This window comes from Amphiprion ocellaris, chromosome 7 (assembly GCF_022539595.1).
Source record: "Amphiprion ocellaris isolate individual 3 ecotype Okinawa chromosome 7, ASM2253959v1, whole genome shotgun sequence".
Classification (NCBI taxonomy): Eukaryota; Metazoa; Chordata; class Actinopteri; family Pomacentridae; genus Amphiprion; species Amphiprion ocellaris.
The window spans coordinates 10,738,176-10,756,631 of NC_072772.1; the positions used below are offsets into that span (position 1 = coordinate 10,738,176).

Below are 18,456 nucleotides of genomic sequence, written 5' to 3' on the forward strand. Positions count from 1 at the left end.
TCTCGGGTGTTGTCTCTACATGTGCACACACACACACACCATATGCTGTAGCTGCCGTGCAGTTTCACTCCACCATGACAGTGTGGTCGGCTGCCTGGAGTTATGGGTTTGTATCTGGCGACACCTGATTTAGTCATCACAGTGGCATCTCTGCTGATCCTGTTGGCTTATGTCACATACTGTATAAGCATGGCCAGATTAACACATCAGAGGTCCAGGAGCCAAAACCTACTACAGTCCACTACTGACTGCTCTGTCCAGCGTTGTCTCCTCTCCACATTCTGCCTGTAGTTGAAATAAACATGTCACAGCTTGTTTATGCTGTATCTAATGCTTGTATTGGAGAATGAAGCTCTAGTGAGTACATGTTCAAATTGTATTTTACCAAGAGCCCCCAAGTGATGCAAAATTTAATTAAAAAGTAATTTACTTTGGATATGTATGATTTAGGAACTTGACATGGGTCCCTTTTATACTGTGCCTAAAATTATGTCTAATCCTGTGTGGGCACATTTGGATTTCATCAAGTTATCCCAGTTAAAATGGGACAAGTCTTGCTAAAAATAAAAAAAAGTAAAATTACCACATTGTGGGTGGGACATTCAAGCGAAGAATGTTACGTAAAGGTAGATAACATTGAATATGACATTAACCTGGAATAAACAGAACACCCATAGAAAGGCATGAAATGAATCTTATACAAGCTACATATTTCCTTTACTAATTTAAACTGACAGTGGCTCTTCTGTATCATCAGTATTTTAACTTTTGATTCTGTATTTAAATTACTTACTTCTACATTCATAGAAGTTTGAGTACAGGACTTACTTTACATGATATATTTCTTAAGTTGAAGGCAAAGGAAGTATTCAGATCATTTACTTAAATGAACAATTTTCACCTTTGTAAAAGTAAAGGTTTTACTATAATATTAAAATAACACAAGTTAATGTATGTGGAGCACAGGTGGTTTATTAGGCCATATTTCTTTATTATCATTGATGCATCAATATGTAGCAGTACTTTAATGTTATAGCTGATGGACAAGGAGGTAAATTTAACTAATTTAGACATAGTGTTTAAAATTATATTCTTACACAACACATATTTCATAAAATGATGAAATATTCTACTTTGCTTTTGATATTATATGTAAATCATACATAACCTTCTTATTTATACTTTCCTAGAGGCTTGAATGCAGGACTTTTACTTGTCATGATGTATTTTAAAAGATGCATTTAGATCATTTTCTCGTGTAAATGATCTTTACTTAGGTAAAAGTAAGTCACTGTTAAGGTGATATAATAATACAATGATATAAGTTAAGGTTATTACGTTAATTTTCTATATTATGACTGATGTATCAATATGTAGCAGTACTTTAATGCTGCAGTTGGTGAACAAGGAGGTAAATTTAACCATGTTTTCTGGTGTTACGAATTAACCAACAAGTTTCAATGTTGTGTTTAAGACCATACATTGTTATTAATGGTGTGAATTTACCCAAGTCATTTAATTATTAACAATTCAAATCTGGCAAATAAATAATATACAACTTCACCTGACTACAATAAATATTAAGTCTAAGACCATACAATATTAATAACTATGGGGATTAACCTGACTAATTTATGAGCCTAAAAAATATAAATGACAACCCTGCAAATCCAAGCATTCTCTGGATTTCCCTATGAGAATGTTCTGTATTTCTTTTTGATGTGTATTGTTTGTTGTTTTACATATTTTGTTTGGATATGCTAATTTGCATATTTTTTATGAATTGTTTTGGCTTATATTCGATTTCTAACAAATAATAGTAATGGAGTAAAGGGTACTGTATTTCTATATGACACTTATATAGTTAAGTAGAAGTACAGGTACATAAAATAATCTATAACTATACATTTACTTTCCACCACTGCTATTTTCATTGTGCTCTGGTATTTCTACGTTTACTGGTCAATGAGGTATACATATTAAAAGAAGGACACAATAATTAAATAAATGTTGTAATTACAAAACTCATTGCTCAGCTGTGAATTATTTGAAGGTGCGAGAGAAAAAAGCAAAGTTAAGAAAATGTTCGTAGTTATTAATTTCTCGCGTGATTTGGAGTGCGTGAGCTCTGCGCAGTGAGAACTGCAGGTAGTCCGCCATTGCTGCATGAAGAACTATCGGATTTGGCGTTCGGCTGTCAACAATAAACTTGTGGTGCCGGGACGCGGAGCTACGAGGTCGTGTGAAAGCTCGTCGGCTGCTCCATAAACCAGTAGTCACCCCTGTCCCTCCCCGGAGAACACTTTCATGTGAATACAGAGCCCACGGACGAGGCAACCATGTCCAATCTCAGCAAAGGCGGCACCAAGAAGGACACCAAAATGAGGATACGGGCCTTTCCTGTAAGTGCTCTCCGCTGTAGGTGCTCTGCTTGCCCGCCGGGCGGTGACTCGATTACCGTGGTCTGAGCTGCTGGCTAAATGCTAGCAGGCTAACCAGCTGAGCAGCAGATATGATATGACTTGTCTGTCCGTAAACAAAGTACAGGCGTCAAATTGTCCAGTCACCTCCACTCTTGGTCGGGTGTTTAGGTGGTCATTTTATTATAATATCACTTTAGTCCTAAGTTTAATGAAGCACTTAAAGTGTCCTTTACGGTTAACTATCTTACAACTTCCCAGACGTTAGCTAGCTGACTGGATCTGTCGACATAACCGACGCTAACCGTTAGCCCTGGCTCTTGACACTTGTTGTTTTCACAGGTTTTGGCTTTCTTTGAAAAATGCACGACCTCTGTGTATCTAATCTCAGAATGTCAATGATTTTGTGCACTAAACATGCCAGGTAGATTTCCACCAGCATGCAAGAACAACCAGCAGTGTTACTGCTGCTACAAATGGTAGCTAACGAAAACCAAACCAGCTAACCTAGTTCTGTTTTGCATCTATGGCTGTGGGGATGTATATCTGTATCAGATGTCATTTTGACATTTAAATTGTGACTCCAGAATTCTCTCGTCGTCCCCCGGCTCTTCCTTTGTCTGCAGACATGTAATTTATGAACTGACCTCATTCTGCAGAAAACATCAGCCTGTCTGCGACTGGCTGAGTGAGTGTAGCCACATTATCCAGGAACCTGATGGATTGGTCACTCATCTTTGAGTATTTGAGCAATTTCAAGCCGTATGTTCCTTACGGTGCCCCCCATAGCTATCTTGTCTTAATACAATGAGGACCTTCACTTATGGGAGCCTGTTGAATGTGGCCCATTACTGACAGAAACTTGCTCTAAGACCAGAATCTCGACATGCATGTGTTTGGACTTGTCTGCTGAGAGGGAGCACACACTGTTCCTCCTTCACAAGGGATGGCACATATTAAGTTCTCTCCTGTGGCCAACATGTCTGATTATTGAGAAGCCCACAGACATGTTGAAGGGAACTGCTTAAGTTTAAAGCTTTTAATTATACACCAGATTACAGATTTGTAGTTATGATGATGCACCACAGCTAAGTGCTATGCTAAACTAGAACTGCAAGTTTTTTACTCTGTCTGTAGGTGACTTATAAATCCCCTCTCCTGCATTTCTGTTTCAACAGTGACAGTTTACCAAAATGGTGAAAATTAGAAAATGAGTAAGACTTTTTTGGTTTGCTGGTTTAGTTGCATTTAGAAATATACAGGATTGGCAGATACAGCAATATAGAAATCCATACACATGTATGCACATGCATTACCATTCCTTAAATATTGAATACTAATTGACTGGTATTTATATATTCATACATACTGGCATACATTTTTTCTATTTTGCATTTCCCTCATAGAGTTGATGCTGGTAAATAGAGGGACTTGGGTCGTGGTTCTGACAGAGAAGCTGAAGCTCAGGTCTATGGGGCATGGCAGAAATTGAGATAGGCTGCACAAACCCTATACCAGTAATTTATTGGGTTAATTAGGTTTTAAGATAGATGTCAGAAAAAGCGAGAATAGCAGATTCAATCCAACCTGATCAAAATGGACCAACCTTCCAGCTACTGTAGCTGCATACCAGAGAGATCAGCTCAAGATTTCTAAAGAGACTGAAAGGTGTGTCTTGACCCGTAAAATAGTGTTTGAAAAATCTCAGTGCTCAGTGTGGTGTATGAGCTTAATTGTTACCTTTCTGTTTCTAAGTTATTAGAAAGGTGTATCACTGCAAGAAAGCACTGTGGTCATATGGGAGAGAAGTCTTTCTTGCTATATGAGAAAATACATTCCTGTTCATGGATTCAAAATGAGCTGACATGTATCTGTGCACCCTGGAGCTGTTAATGTAGCTGTCATGTTAGGCCCCTTTTTAATGTAAGGTATTTCTTCTACACTAAATGATTCATTCAGTTACATCTTTCTCCTACTTCATTTGCTATAATCAGCACACTCTACAGCAACCATACCCTACCCTATCCTTAAACATCTATACATTAAATCATATAGTTAATGGAGATTTCAAAGGCACAGGAGATTCTCCTTTTCAGCACACGTTCTAATATAGTAAGTATACAGATCTGTGAACAGACAGTCAAGCAGTGGGAAGTTGTTGATGAAGGGGTGGAAAAGCTGTGACTTCAGGTGTAATAAAATAGCACCTGAGTGGCTCATTGCATTGTCAGAAACAAAGGAAATAATCAATAATTGGGAATGACTATTTGTAAAATACACTATCAATTTTGTACCCACATTAACTGTGAAGATTGTGAGGACAAAACTGCACAGAGGTGGGAGTCTGCCAGAAGATTTCATTTGGTACTAGGATTTTTGGATGCAAGTGTTCTCTCAGGTATTTATAGGTAAAGATCATCCTATTCAACCCAGTACTGGCTACCTTTTGCAGATGACGATGGATGAGAAGTATGTCAACAACATCTGGGACCTTCTGAAGAATGCCATCCAGGAGATTCAGAGGAAGAACAACAGTGGCCTGAGCTTTGAGGAACTTTACAGGAATGCCTACACAATGGTGCTCCACAAACATGGAGAGAAGCTGTACACGGGCCTGCGGGAAGTCGTTACTGAACACCTCATCAACAAAGTAAGACTAATAAAATGACAGGCTAACACAGTCGCAGAGATAAAGTCAAGTGATGACAGATTGAATGAAGCATTTACAGCTGTATTTAACCTCCCTGTCACACAAGTGAATTTAATCAGAGCTGTAAATTGTATGTTGGAGCTACATTTTAGGCAGCTTCTTGAATTCTTTTTGCAGTAGTCTGTTGCTAATCTGTCATAGCCTTCAAATTAAGATTTATTTTGCTGCTTGGCTTTTGTGTCATCCATGCAAAACAAAGGTAATGCCAGAAAATATTAGCTGTTTCCATTCACTTGCAGCTGTATGAGTGTGAGTGAGCATTCATTGAAGTTACAAAGATGGAGAACTCGATTTCACAGGCTGTTTGTCAAGTCTTTTTTTTGGTGGATTTGTAAAACTTTTCACTCACACCTTCTTGTGACAGATTGTGAATTTACTGTGGCAGGCTAGGAATCATAAAGGTCCTATTTTTTCAGCTATACAATGGAACTATTCTGTCTGATAGTCATTCACAAAGCAGTGATTGTCTCATGTTTTACAGGGGAGCATAAATATGTTTTTAAATGATGCGTTGACCAGGTAGAGTTTTTTTCTAAGTAAACATTTAGATGGTTTATTTTCCTGGAGAAGCCCATTTAAAGTGATGTGGCGGAAATGCCAAATGTTTGTGAATGTGGGTTATTCTGAGCAACCTGTGTTTAAAAAAAAAACAAAAACAAAAAGCACAAAGGAGGGCAGTCAAATGCTTATCCCCTAACTATGAGATTAATTTGTTTTCAAATTCCTGCTAATAAGTTAGAGAAGCCATCAGGGAATGTTGTTCCTAAGCTGTCACTTGTTTTTTGTAGCATGTAATTAGAAACAAATTAAGTTTGTCCATGATATCTGTAGTGAATGCCTCTGTGCAGCTTACAGTTTGCAGTCACCCAATGAGTAATATTTCAGCAGGCTGCTGTTGAATACCAGCCAGATGGTTATACAGCTTAATTAAATGCACATTCTCAACTTGGCAGGCTTAGTAAATTAGCAGTCAGGGAATGTCAACAAGCAATAGATCAAAAAAGTGAGATCTGACACCTGAGTGTGTTTTTATTACCTAATAATGATCCAGGTATCACTGTGAAAGAAAAACATTAGTATTGGTTTGGATGCAGTTTTTTAAAAAAGTAACATTGATCTCATGCCAACCAAACTTAACAATTGCATTTCACCTGTTTAAATCATAAAGATTGACTCTATGGTCGTTTCTATGTAACACTCACTTTACTTCTTGGTTGGTTTAATAGATTATATAAGGCCTAACAATTACTGTCCGTAAGCCATTATAGACAGAGGGATTTGGAGATGTGAACTTACTTTAAACAGTAACATGCTGAGGACACTGTCGTCTAGACAAGAGCTTAAAGTGCTGTTCACTTTATGCATGTCAGTTTAACCATAGACATATTTTTTTTACAAAAGATATTGTCTTTTTCTTCAAACAACTGTGGCCTATATGGTTATTTTTAGTGTTTGTTTCTTACCTGCACCTCCAAAAACAGGGCAGTCATCATTTATATCTCTATAATGGACACTGGCTTTTACCGATGTTTAACAGCCACTGGGGCTAAATTATTAAGACCCAGGAGATCAAGAAGCACCGAGGTTATCGGTTCTGCTATAGGTACCGGAGAAATTAAGAAAATAGATTTATTTTTAAATGTCTTCCACATATCTTCTCACAAACTCCATTTTTAAGTAATCTATGCTGCATTTATAGCAGACCCTGCCCTTAGCGTGAATGTCAGAGAGAAGTAAACATCCCAAAGTGTGGCTGTACTTTACTCGAGTCAGTGCTGACTATGTCATTCCCACAAGTGCATCATGTCTTCAGTCTTCAAAAATTCATCACGTCCAGGTGGAGAAATGCACAGTTTTTCTCTGCCTGACATGTAGTTAATCTCTCGTCAACCATTTTTGTTATTTATGCGAGCAGCGTGGCGCCTACATGTGATGTTACCTAAATCATACGAACAGGGCTTAGTGACTAAAAGTAACCTTTAGCCAGCTGATTGTTTAGCTCTAGATGCTTAATGTGAAATGGTCAGAGCATCATTTGAACCGTTGTTTGGAATTTCAGTCTCAGAGCAGGAAAGATGTACTGATTTGGAGGCTTCAGACAAACTCTTGCTTTATATTCCCCCTTTCTGTGATTGAATATTGGTGATGGCAGTGGTAGAAGAATTACATCAACTGTTTTCTTAAGTGAAAGTATTATTGCAGGGAACATGTTTAAAACAGAGAGAGAGGGAGAGAAAATAAAGCAATGTTAATGCTATTCTTAATGTGTTTGTTTTTTCTCTTAAAAAATAACAAAAAGAACTGACAATATATACAGGATTGATTAGCAGTATTGGTAAGAGTAGTAGTACCATTAAATTCTTAACAATACACTTCTGTAATCATCTGGCTGTTTAATTCCTAGTAGGAAACCAGTAGATGAAATCGCTCTTTAAATATGCACACTGTTCATCATATCTTTCTGATTATAATTTCCTAAGTTGTATGACGTTCATTCTAATATATGTATTTAGGGCAATGATACGAAGTGTTTAAGATGATGGAGGAGCAGTATTAGAAAGTATCAGAAGAGATGAGCATAATAGCAGCTTCATCTTATTAGCACCAAGCAATAATAGTGGCCTCATAAACCTGACATTTGTAAGTAAGCCAAGAGTGTGCAGAATGAGTGTTTGATTTTAAGAGGTATTTAGATTTATAGGTTTGCTTCTGACATTTGATCTGGATGTGTAAAAGAAGGAGTCAGTGCATCTATGAAGGTTGATCTCATATAGCGTTAGGAGCAGAGGTGATATTTCATCATCTCTGCTTAGAAGGAGAAAAAAGGGGAGGTCGGTGTGCCCTCAAGAATCTTACTCTACAGAGACGTTTGGTTTACAGTGCTGAGTCACACTGCAGTGTGACTATTATCGAGCTGTTGTACGCCTGACTAGTGGAGAAAAGATCTAAGTAGCTTCACAATAAAAAGCTGCATGAACAAGAAATCATAACTATGTGTCAGCTTGATTCAGGAATATTTTTTAACCTCGTTTTGCATCTTATGTCCCCTAGGACAGCACAACTTGCTGACATAGATCCACATCATTAATATGTGTTTGTGTCTCCCTCAAAGGTGCGAGAAGATGTCCTCAATTCCCTAAACAATAACTTTCTTCAAACCCTAAATCAGGCCTGGAATGACCATCAGACAGCGATGGTGATGATCAGAGACATCCTGATGTATATGGTAAGTTAGTACGATTTATAAGCTGAAGGCAAGGTCAGGAACACTGAAATCAAACTGACCATTGTACCGCATAATCATGCCGTACACGAGGAGCTGAGGAGATGATTAATTTTATGCAGTTTAACAACAGGTGAGCTTGAAGTCACTTTGAAGGAGGAAACCACATTGATGTAGCAGTAATATGTGAAATGCTTATATCTAATGCTGTTCAAGACATTAATTATTCTTTTATGTATCCGTGCCACAGGACCGGGTGTACGTACAGCAGAACAATGTTGAGAATGTCTACAACCTGGGCCTTATCATCTTTAGGGATCAGGTGGTTCGCTATGGCTGCATCAGAGATCACCTCCGACAGACTCTGCTTGACATGATTGCACGTGAGAGGAAGGGAGAAGTGGTCGACAGGTAGCCGAAAATCACACACAGGATTTATTGTATTGCTGCCTAATACATTATAATTTTCAATTGCACATAAATTATTAAGAAAATGGATTTCACATCTTATTATTTAATCAAGGCAAATAGTAAAATTGTAATTTGACATCAGAGGTGAACAGTGCGCATGCTTTTGATATAAAGAATAAAAGAGCTGTCAAATACGCCTGCTACAGTTATACCTACTGGTAAAAGCCTCAGTGCATCTGACATTTGAAAGCATTGATTTTTCCAAGCCCCATGTGCTGTGAAGTGGGACTGTGAGTTTTTCAATGAATGAATAATAAAAGGTTTGTTGTCAGCCACAGTGAGTGTGAAATGAGCAGCCACAAAAGTTCAGTGTTGTTTTTGTAAACTTTTCAGTTTCTTGGATTTCTTTTGCATTACTGATCGTGCCTTCAACATTTGCTTCTCCTCCAGGGGAGCCATTAGAAATGCCTGCCAAATGTTAATGATTCTCGGCCTTGAAGGGAGATCTGTTTATGAAGAGGACTTTGAAGCACCATTCTTAGAAATGTCTGCAGAATTTTTCCAGGTTCGGGAGATAATGTCTTTCCTTCATTGTTTATGTGGATTCATGTGGAGTGTGGCTACGTCATTCCCTCTTGGGGGAAATATACAAACAAAGCTATGTAAATACAGTTGATTCTCAAAATGTCTTGAATGAAACCCGGCTAATATATATATGCTACTTCTTGTTTTTACTTAGATGGAGAGCCAAAAGTTTCTTGCAGAAAACAGTGCCAGTGTGTACATAAAGAAGGTAGAAGCCAGAATTAATGAGGAGATAGAGCGGGTAATGCACTGCCTGGATAAATCCACAGAGGAGCCCATCGTCAAGGTGGTGGAACGGGAGCTTATCTCCAAACACATGAAGACCATCGTAGAGATGGAGAACTCAGGCCTGGTCCACATGCTCAAGAACGGCAAAACAGACGGTGGGCACTCAGTCACATCATATCTACACGTAATATCTTGTAGTTGATCAATATCACTTTCTTTAATACCCATGTAGCTGTCACTTGGAAATGTACTGTACTGGAATGTTATTAAAGCCACGTTGTTTTCCTTTCTATATGTCACACGGTAATATACAAGGAATTTAAAGATTGGATTTCTACTACTGTGGGACTTTAGCACCTTCAGCAAATATTTCAGTTCACTATCAATTCACTCTCTGCAAATACTCCTCCTTTTCAGCAGATCTCAGAGGCTTAGTCCTTTTCAGTTGGTAAAAATGGATTTCTGATATGTGCTCATGTGTGTATTGGTGCATGTCCATCCACAGATTTGGCGTGCATGTACAAGCTGTTCAGCAGGGTTCCCAATGGGCTGAAGACCATGTGTGAGTGTATGAGCTCCTACCTGCGGGAACAAGGGAAGGCTCTCGTGTCAGAGGAAGGAGAAGGAAAAAACCCTGTAGACTATATCCAGGTATGATCTTGGGCTGTCAGGAGACACCACATGTGAATCTGCAGGAACATCATGTGAAATGTTTGAATAATTTGCTTCAGCAAGACAGGAGATGATATCGTAGGTGGTCTAGAAAGGCCTTAACCTCTAACCTTGTTAGAGATCATGGAATACTTTCCACTTAAACACGCCATTGTGTGATGAGCCTTGACTCTGTACTTCCATTGCCTCCCAGCACAGGATAACTGCTCTGACCTTCGTGATTGTAGCCGCAAAACATTATGGTCTCTGCCCTCAACCACACTGTGTCATTGCACTTCATTCATTACCGTGTGAGGTCTATAAGGTGAAAAGAGAGAAAGTGCTGTATTTGAAAGACTTTTCATCTCTCAGTACTTCTGAAACTTTTGCATGAAATAGTCTTTGTGACTTCTGTTCCTACATTTGAACTCTCATCTAACAGACAAGCAACATCCACGTTTTTTGATCAACAAACAGCCTCACTCTTTTCTGATGAGACCAGCTTTCCTCTGCTGTAGTTACTGCTGGAGCTGTGATTACCGTGTTAACTACTTGCGATGTAAACTGCTGCTGTATTATCCCTCTTCATGTGTGTCTTTCTGTCTACTTTATTTAGGGTTTGCTGGACCTGAAGTCTCGCTTTGACCGTTTCCTTCAGGAGTCCTTCAATAACGACCGGCTCTTCAAACAAACTATTGCCGGCGACTTCGAGTACTTCCTCAACCTTAACTCTCGCTCACCTGAATACCTCTCACTCTTCATTGATGACAAACTGAAGAAGGGAGTAAAAGGAGTGAGTCCACTAATGCATCTACACTCTTATTTTGTAATATATGACTGATATTACTGACCTGCCTATTCAAAATGTATAACCACACTGCAGTGTAAAAACCTCTGTCACCTACAAAAAAGCACTAAGCATGTTAAAAGTTGAGAAATTCTCTTAAGAGTAAAGAATTAAAATGTTTCTGTTTTGAATATAAAAGATTGCAAATATTTTAATCACTATGAATGTGTGAAATAGATTGTGTTGCATATCAAAAATTCTAGGAAGAGCACATGAAGACATCTGTTTATGATGGGTATAAAATGACTGTCATGTTTTTGTTTGTTTTATGTAGCTGACGGAGCAGGAGGTGGAGTCTATACTGGACAAGGCCATGGTGCTCTTCCGCTTCATGCAGGAAAAAGACGTGTTTGAGAGGTACTACAAGCAGCATCTGGCTCGCAGGCTGCTCACCAACAAGAGCGTGTCAGATGACTCTGAAAAGAACATGATCTCAAAACTAAAGGTGAGCAGACTTGTGTTATTACCCAAGTTATTCTGTTTGGAGTAAGTTTAGTGTAAAATGAGGAGGAGAAATGTTAACAAGAGCAAATGCTTTTATGAAGTTAGTTTATTCCTGTGCTTTAACTGCTAATCCAATATTTTTAAAAAACAAAAAAGCTTTTTTTTTTTTTTTTTTTTTTTACACTTTTCATGTCTATGTGTTTCTGTGAATTTTTTGTTAAACATTTTTGCTTTTGAAAAGATTTTATAAATAAGATTAAATAAGACATACATTAAGCAGACTATCCATTTGCCCATTTGTTGATACTGACTTTGCTGAAATAGCTTTTGATTTTAAGAGTAATCCTTCTTGTGGTCTTTATTGCTCAGACGGAGTGTGGCTGTCAGTTTACCTCTAAACTAGAGGGCATGTTCCGGGACATGAGCATCTCCAACACCACAATGGATGAGTTTAGACAACATCTACAGACAACTGGGGTGAGGAGACGCTACATGCCACAACTCATCCTGTCAAATGAATGAGCCTATTTGCTATCTGCCATCAGTACATGACTGCTTGATTGACTGAGCACTGTTGAACTGCTAAGTTCTATAAAAGCAATTATGCACCTAACTGTCTATATCTTGGGAATACATGGTGTTACTTTCCAGCATGTGCTATGCTTTCATATTGCTTTTTGTCACTAGAGTGTCAGTAACTCCATCTGGCTGCTGTTGTAGCTAACTGAAAAAAGTGTGATTCACATTTGGCACACTGTACATTAATGGAGTGAGCAGATAATATGAATGTGAGTAATTATATTTAAATTGTCTAGAAGCAACACATTAATTTGTTTCAGGTGAACCGTACATGTTTTGTGGGTTTCTAACCTTCTAATTGCACTCATTAAAATTTGTGCACAGCAGCAGGGAGCTACAGAGTGTGACTGCAACAGTGCAGCCTGAAACCTGACTGTGCATCTTGTATTTTTTTTCTAACTTTAGGTGTCACTTGGAGGGGTTGATCTGACTGTGAGAGTTCTGACCACAGGATACTGGCCAACACAATCAGCAACACCCAAGTGCAATATTCCTCCTTCACCGCGACATGCATTTGAAGTCTTTAGAAGGTTTGTCAGTTGTGACCTTCGATTACAGAATTCAAAGTTTTTTTCCTACATGTGTGAGGGGTTTCATAGCAACACTTTGTTTTCAGTTCAGGGGTTTCTTAACAGCTTCTCTGCGTGATACGAAAGAAAAAGTGTAGTAAAGAGACAAGAAAGATACATTTTGTTACAAGTGGAAGCTGAAACAAAGAACGACCTTATTTCAGTTCCTGGTCCATTTTTGAAGATTTAAGACTGTGTTTATTCCAAAGTACAAGAAGGAACTAACAGGCAAGTCAGATTAATTGTGGTGCATGAACAATTCTTAGAGGTTCACCTCGTGTGATTCCCTTCGGTTTGCAGGTTTTACCTTGGCAAGCACAGCGGGAGGCAACTCACCCTGCAGCACCATATGGGTTCTGCAGATCTAAATGCCACCTTCTATGGGCCCATCAAAAAGGTATGTGCCATCTGTGACGGACAGTTTGTTACTTTCATGCCAGAAAACAGCTTGCTTTGTAATCATTTACAAACAAAAGTTTCTAGTCTGTAATGTGAGAGGAATATACATTGGAAAGTAACAAGGTGATCAGATTTTCCAGTCATTCTGAAAAGTTTTTGTTAAGTTTTGTAAAGTTTTGCTGCAAAAGTTTATCCACTCTGACTTTCTTTAACTGGTGTTGTATTGAATTTTCTTTTTGAACGAACTGAAACATCTTGTAGCGTTGACACAAACAAAGAAAAATACACAAATCTAAATGAATGAATGTAAAACAAATAAGTAATTGTTGTTGGTAGACTGTTGTGTAGTTTTTCTCATAAAAATGTACGTAATTTTCACAAAAAGGAAATTTCCTGTTTCGTTGATTTTGACTACCAACACAGAACATTTTGACAAAGCGGAATCAGAATCATATTTATAGCTTCTGATCTGTCATCCTGACGTGTGGACAGGAGGATGGGTCAGAGGTTGGAGTCGGAGGGGCCCAGGTGACAGGTTCCAACACCAGAAAGCACATCCTACAGGTGTCCACCTTCCAGATGACCATCCTCATGCTTTTCAACAACAGAGACAAGTCCACCTTTGAGGTACACAACTTAATTCAGTACTGTCCTACATATGCTACAGTCCCCCTTATCGTAAAGAAAAAAAAAAAAATTCTAGCCAAAACACACAAAGTCTGTTGATTTATAGTGGAAAAATGAAGCAAGAAAAGGTCATTCTAAGACAAGTTTCAGATTCTGGCCTCTGTAATGTGTTGATTATTGTTTTATCATAACCCCAAACTTGATATCTTTCCTCTGCAGGAGATCCAGCAGGAGACAGACATCCCAGAGAGGGAGCTGGTGCGAGCGTTGCAGTCTCTGGCCTGTGGGAAACCCACTCAGAGAGTTCTCACCAAGGAGCCCAAGTCCAAGGAGATTGAAAATGGTCATGTGTTTACAGTCAATGACCAGTTTACCTCCAAACTGCATCGTGTCAAAATCCAGACAGGTACAAAAAAAATCTATTTTATATCGTGTTTTCTTAAGACTCCAAAGATCTTTATTGTGATTTTCATACAATGTGTTTTTTGAAATGCTCAATGTGATCTGGTGTTATGTGAGGATATTAGAACACAAAAAACTGTCAGGAAATATAAACAGGGCACTTTATTTTGTAGATGGTGGTCCGATATTCCCCCTCAATCAGTGTTGATATGCAAGCTGCAATTAGTCACAAAATATAGTGAGTTTTTGTCTCAGTTTGGGTATAAAAATCCAACAAACTAATCCAGTAACCACACATTTTCAACCAGAATTTCAGGAGAAGGATCTGCTTTTTATTTCACTGAGCTGAAATGGTTCAAAAATTTTTAGTATTGTTGTGTAATTGAATATCCATGCTGCTGTAACGACTTAATTTCCCTCCCGGGATTAATAAAATCATCTAAGTCTAATGAAGAGTTAAAGACCATTAAAAATCAATATTTCAGTTTTTGAATGTCATGTCTTGTTGTACTCTTATACGCAGTTTCCCAGACATGACTTAAGCCTAGTCCAAGACTAAAAGACTCTTCATCACAATCGTATTATTTAAAGCACTTACTTGGGAAAATAACATATATTCCTGCAGTCAAACCACTTGTCTTTACATTGATTTTCCTGTGTTGTGCACCTCCTAGTTGCTGCTAAACAAGGGGAGTCAGACCCAGAGAGGAAGGAGACACGGCAGAAAGTGGACGACGACAGGAAGCATGAGATTGAAGCTGCCATTGTTCGTATCATGAAGTCCAGAAAGAAGATGCAGCACAATGTCCTAGTAGCAGAGGTGAGTCAGCTGAAATGGTTGCTGTGATATTAAAGGGCAGCTGCAGTTCATCATGGAGTCTTCACATTCTTCACAGTGGACACTTGCATATTTCCCTCCCTTCAAAGACACCCAGAGCAGCAAATTATCGGACATACAAGATGTGAGATCATCTGGTTGTCACAGTGGCTCTCTTCTTGAACATCAAAAATAGAAATGACAGTTATTCATTACACACTTTCTCAAATTAAAACAACACTGACATCAACTGTCTGGACCTGAGTGATCATCAGCAATAAACTCACCGTTCTATTTCCAGAATCTGTGTGTATGTACCGTCTATACACTGAATCTGCACATATGTTTACATAAAACTCTACCTCTCACTATTACAATCCACTGAATTTCAGCAAATATTCAGCAGTCAGTCAGTTACACTTTTGTTTTTCTAGTGAACTTAATATACCAAACAAGCTCTTTTTACAAAAATAAACTGTCTCAGTTTTCATGACATTAGACTTACACATGTTATTTAATATGTTTTTATATTCTCACATTTCTCGTTCTTTTTTTTCCAAGCTAGTGTCCAGTTGTGTGAACTTACCAACAGAGGTGCTGCTTAATTTAGTTGTACACTGTGCAGTGACAATAAAATTCTTCTGTTCTCTATTCGAACACAACCCGTCTAGTGTTGGACAGTGTTGCATGATAAATGAACAGAAACTAAGATGCTGTGTTGATAGAACGACTGATGTCAGGATGAAAAGAGATGAAATGTTCTGTTCTGATTACTGTGTTTTGTGTCTCCGCAGGTCACACAGCAGTTGCGAGCACGATTCCTTCCTAGTCCTGTAGTCATCAAGAAGCGCATTGAAGGACTCATTGAGAGGGAATATTTGGCAAGAACACCAGAGGACCGCAAAGTGTACACTTATGTAGCATAAAACAAGTGAATTCAGTGAAAGCTAGCATCAAGTTGACAGAAACTGAGGGCCTTGTTTTTTGTGGACTGCTATGTGTTTGAATGAACTTGGAAGTGCTTTCATCATTGATACTGGGAAACACTGGGAAGCCTAACTTTTCTTCCATAAAAATGTGTTAAAAAAAAAAAAAAAAAAGAAAGTCATGCAAAAGATGGCGAAGTTTTCTAGCAATATTAGATTTCTTCTGCTGACAGAAGTGAAAGGAGGGGATCTAGTTTTGTATAAAATCATGTTTCTTGTGGCCTTTGGAGAGAACTGGGTGAGCCTGTTTGCCAATTAACTACATGCTGTCAAGAACGAGCGTAAACGTGAGCGCAAACGTGGCCACATGGAGACCAAGAAAACATTTGAAGTCACTCCCCTGTTTTAAATGTTGATGTCAATGTGTTATGTTTGTGTTTTGTGGCACAATAATGGCTGTACAGGTTGACAGACAGTCTTGGCTTTTTCCTCACAGAGGATTTTTAGATTTGAAGAAGAGGACGAGGTGTTAACTGGTACAGACCTGGTTTACAACAGCAGTAAAATACATTTTGAGTACTTGAGAAAACATGAAGAGTGCTTAATTTATGTTGCAAATATGTCTGTTTTTTGGAGTTGTTTTAATGTCTGGTATGAATTAAGTGCACCTCACATAGCTGAAATATTTAATGCTACTTTCAATAATTTAGCCAGGTCTGTACTAGTGGTTAGAGAGATCAAGGGCTGTTGCTTCACAGCATGCTTTTATCTAATGGATCAATCAGGGGAAAAAGACACATTCAGCTCCATAAATGATGTTTGGTCTCATGACACATTTTTCACTTAAGGCCTGCTGTGTGATCAGCCAAAAAACAGTCTCCTATCTTTGAATGGAAGGTTCCTTGTGGTGCAGGTTTCGAAGAGGATTGTTGTTTTGTTTTTTTTGTTTTTTGTTTTTTTTTTTCCATTCTCAACTGCATTTTGAACGGGTGGAACCAGTCTAGCACCATGTTCTAATGTGTACAAATTGTAAAATAATTATTGTACTCACTGCGAAGGTGGATTGTACAGGGCCTTGTTTTCATCATATTAAATGTAGAATTAAAAAAAAAAATAAGGGATTTTTTTTTCATCTTTCATGAGATGGCCTGGGCAAGCGGCAGGAATAGTTGCCTCGCTAACCATAATTAAAGCTTAATTTATATGGTTAGCCGCCGTCAGACTCTCAGTGTTCACAACAATAATTTGGAAAGCTGCCGAAGTACAGCGTTTACTACAGTGTTTGGAGATTCAAATGTAACTGATCCATCTATCTTACTATTCAGGAGAAAATACACTCTAAAATGAGATTGTTTAATCATAGTGTGCTGGGTGCGACTATGTTTTGTGTTAATTTTTTGGAGGACAAAGCTTGTGTTGCTGTTGAATCATTTTGTGTGATTCAAAATCAAGAAATGGCACAAACTTGGAGCTCAATCCCAATCTACCAGCAAAATGTGTGAGATAGCTCCTGTGTGTTCATTGAATGAAGCAATAAGAGAAGGTATTTAGGTCTCACTACAAATGTTTATTTAGCAGAAGATTGAATATAACAGAACAGAATTCTGGGTCCAGATTCCTTTCCCTAACAGCAACAGGGACACTGTCAGTTCATGAAGTCTGACTACGCCTAGTTCCACCCTGACCCAGACTTATATACTACTACAAAATCATGCAAGCTTTTTTTGGTGTCTTCTCCCTCTGATTGGCTTCTTCTCTCATCCTGTGTCCGCTCATGCACAGCTCGTGACCGCACTCCTTGTTCTCCTCACCTCAGGGTGGGGGTAACCCTTCCCCTGAACTGTTGAGCGAGTCCCAGTGGTGTAGTCTTCAACATGAGATACTGCCCTTGTTGATCTCGGAAACACAGAAGTTCACACGGGCACAGACACCCAGTGCTTTTCTACTACAGCATAATGCTCAGTTACAGCTACTGATGTATATGTATGTATATATATATATATATATATATATATATATATATATATATATATATATATATATATATATATATATATATATATATATATATATATATATATGTATATGTATGTGTGTGTGTGTGTGTGAACTATCCTAAACTTCTACAATAGAGGAACTCGGGTTAATAAACGAGTTATATAAGGCACAATAATCCAACAAACTAGAGCCTTCCAAATAAAACTTCAATCAACTCCTTTGCAAAACTGTATTAAGGAAATCTGAACACGGTAACACTCATTGTTAAGCATTCGATATTAAACACAAAGGTTGTTTAAAAAGTCATTTTAGTAACTACAGGTGAAATATCTGACAACCTTGAGAGTGTGAAATATTTTTTAAAGCACAGTTTTGTTGAGAATTATCTTGACCTGCTTGTTTGATTCTAGTTTTAAGTTTTTTCAGTCATTTCTGTTTCAAGGAAATAGGCTGTGTTCATTCAGAAAAGAGCAACAGCCTGTCAAATTTACCTTGATTTACAAAGACTTTTGGATAAAATGATATTATGAAATAAAACAGACTAGGATTTTTTTTTATTTATGAAAAATGTCAAAACGCCATACACAATACATGTATGGCACAAGGTCCGTGTGTATTTT

General features: G+C 38.1%; 1 protein-coding gene across 2 annotated transcripts; it reads left to right on the forward strand.

The window, feature by feature from the left end:
• The first annotated feature begins 2,131 nt into the window (after positions 1 to 2,131).
• On the forward strand, positions 2,132 to 16,959 carry cul3b (cullin 3b). 2 transcript variants are annotated; one of them, XM_023286085.3, is made up of 16 exons: positions 2,132 to 2,402; positions 4,873 to 5,070; positions 8,243 to 8,356; positions 8,604 to 8,764; positions 9,215 to 9,329; positions 9,504 to 9,732; positions 10,083 to 10,228; positions 10,845 to 11,021; positions 11,350 to 11,520; positions 11,889 to 11,996; positions 12,504 to 12,628; positions 12,968 to 13,064; positions 13,559 to 13,693; positions 13,913 to 14,099; positions 14,770 to 14,915; positions 15,707 to 16,959. In XM_023286085.3, the coding sequence occupies exons 1-16, from the start codon at positions 2,340 to 2,342 to the stop codon at positions 15,836 to 15,838; spliced, it is 2,304 nt and encodes a 767-aa protein (XP_023141853.1). In that variant the 5' UTR covers positions 2,132 to 2,339; the 3' UTR covers positions 15,839 to 16,959. The 2 variants fall into 2 exon arrangements, with proteins under 2 accessions (XP_023141853.1, XP_023141854.1); XM_023286086.3 differs by having other exon boundaries at positions 13,562 to 13,693.
• Positions 16,960 to 18,456: the final 1,497 nt, after the last annotated feature.

Bases quoted from the DNA above. Each gene is read 5' to 3' on its own strand.
- cul3b (XM_023286085.3), top strand. From the start codon at position 2,340: ATGTCCAATCTCAGCAAAGGCGGCACCAAGAAGGACACCAAAATGAGG. The intron at 9,330-9,503 runs GTTCGGGAGATA...GTTTTTACTTAG, and splicing joins TGTCTGCAGAATTTTTCCAG to ATGGAGAGCCAAAAGTTTCT. The intron at 14,100-14,769 runs GTACAAAAAAAA...TGCACCTCCTAG, and splicing joins TCGTGTCAAAATCCAGACAG to TTGCTGCTAAACAAGGGGAG.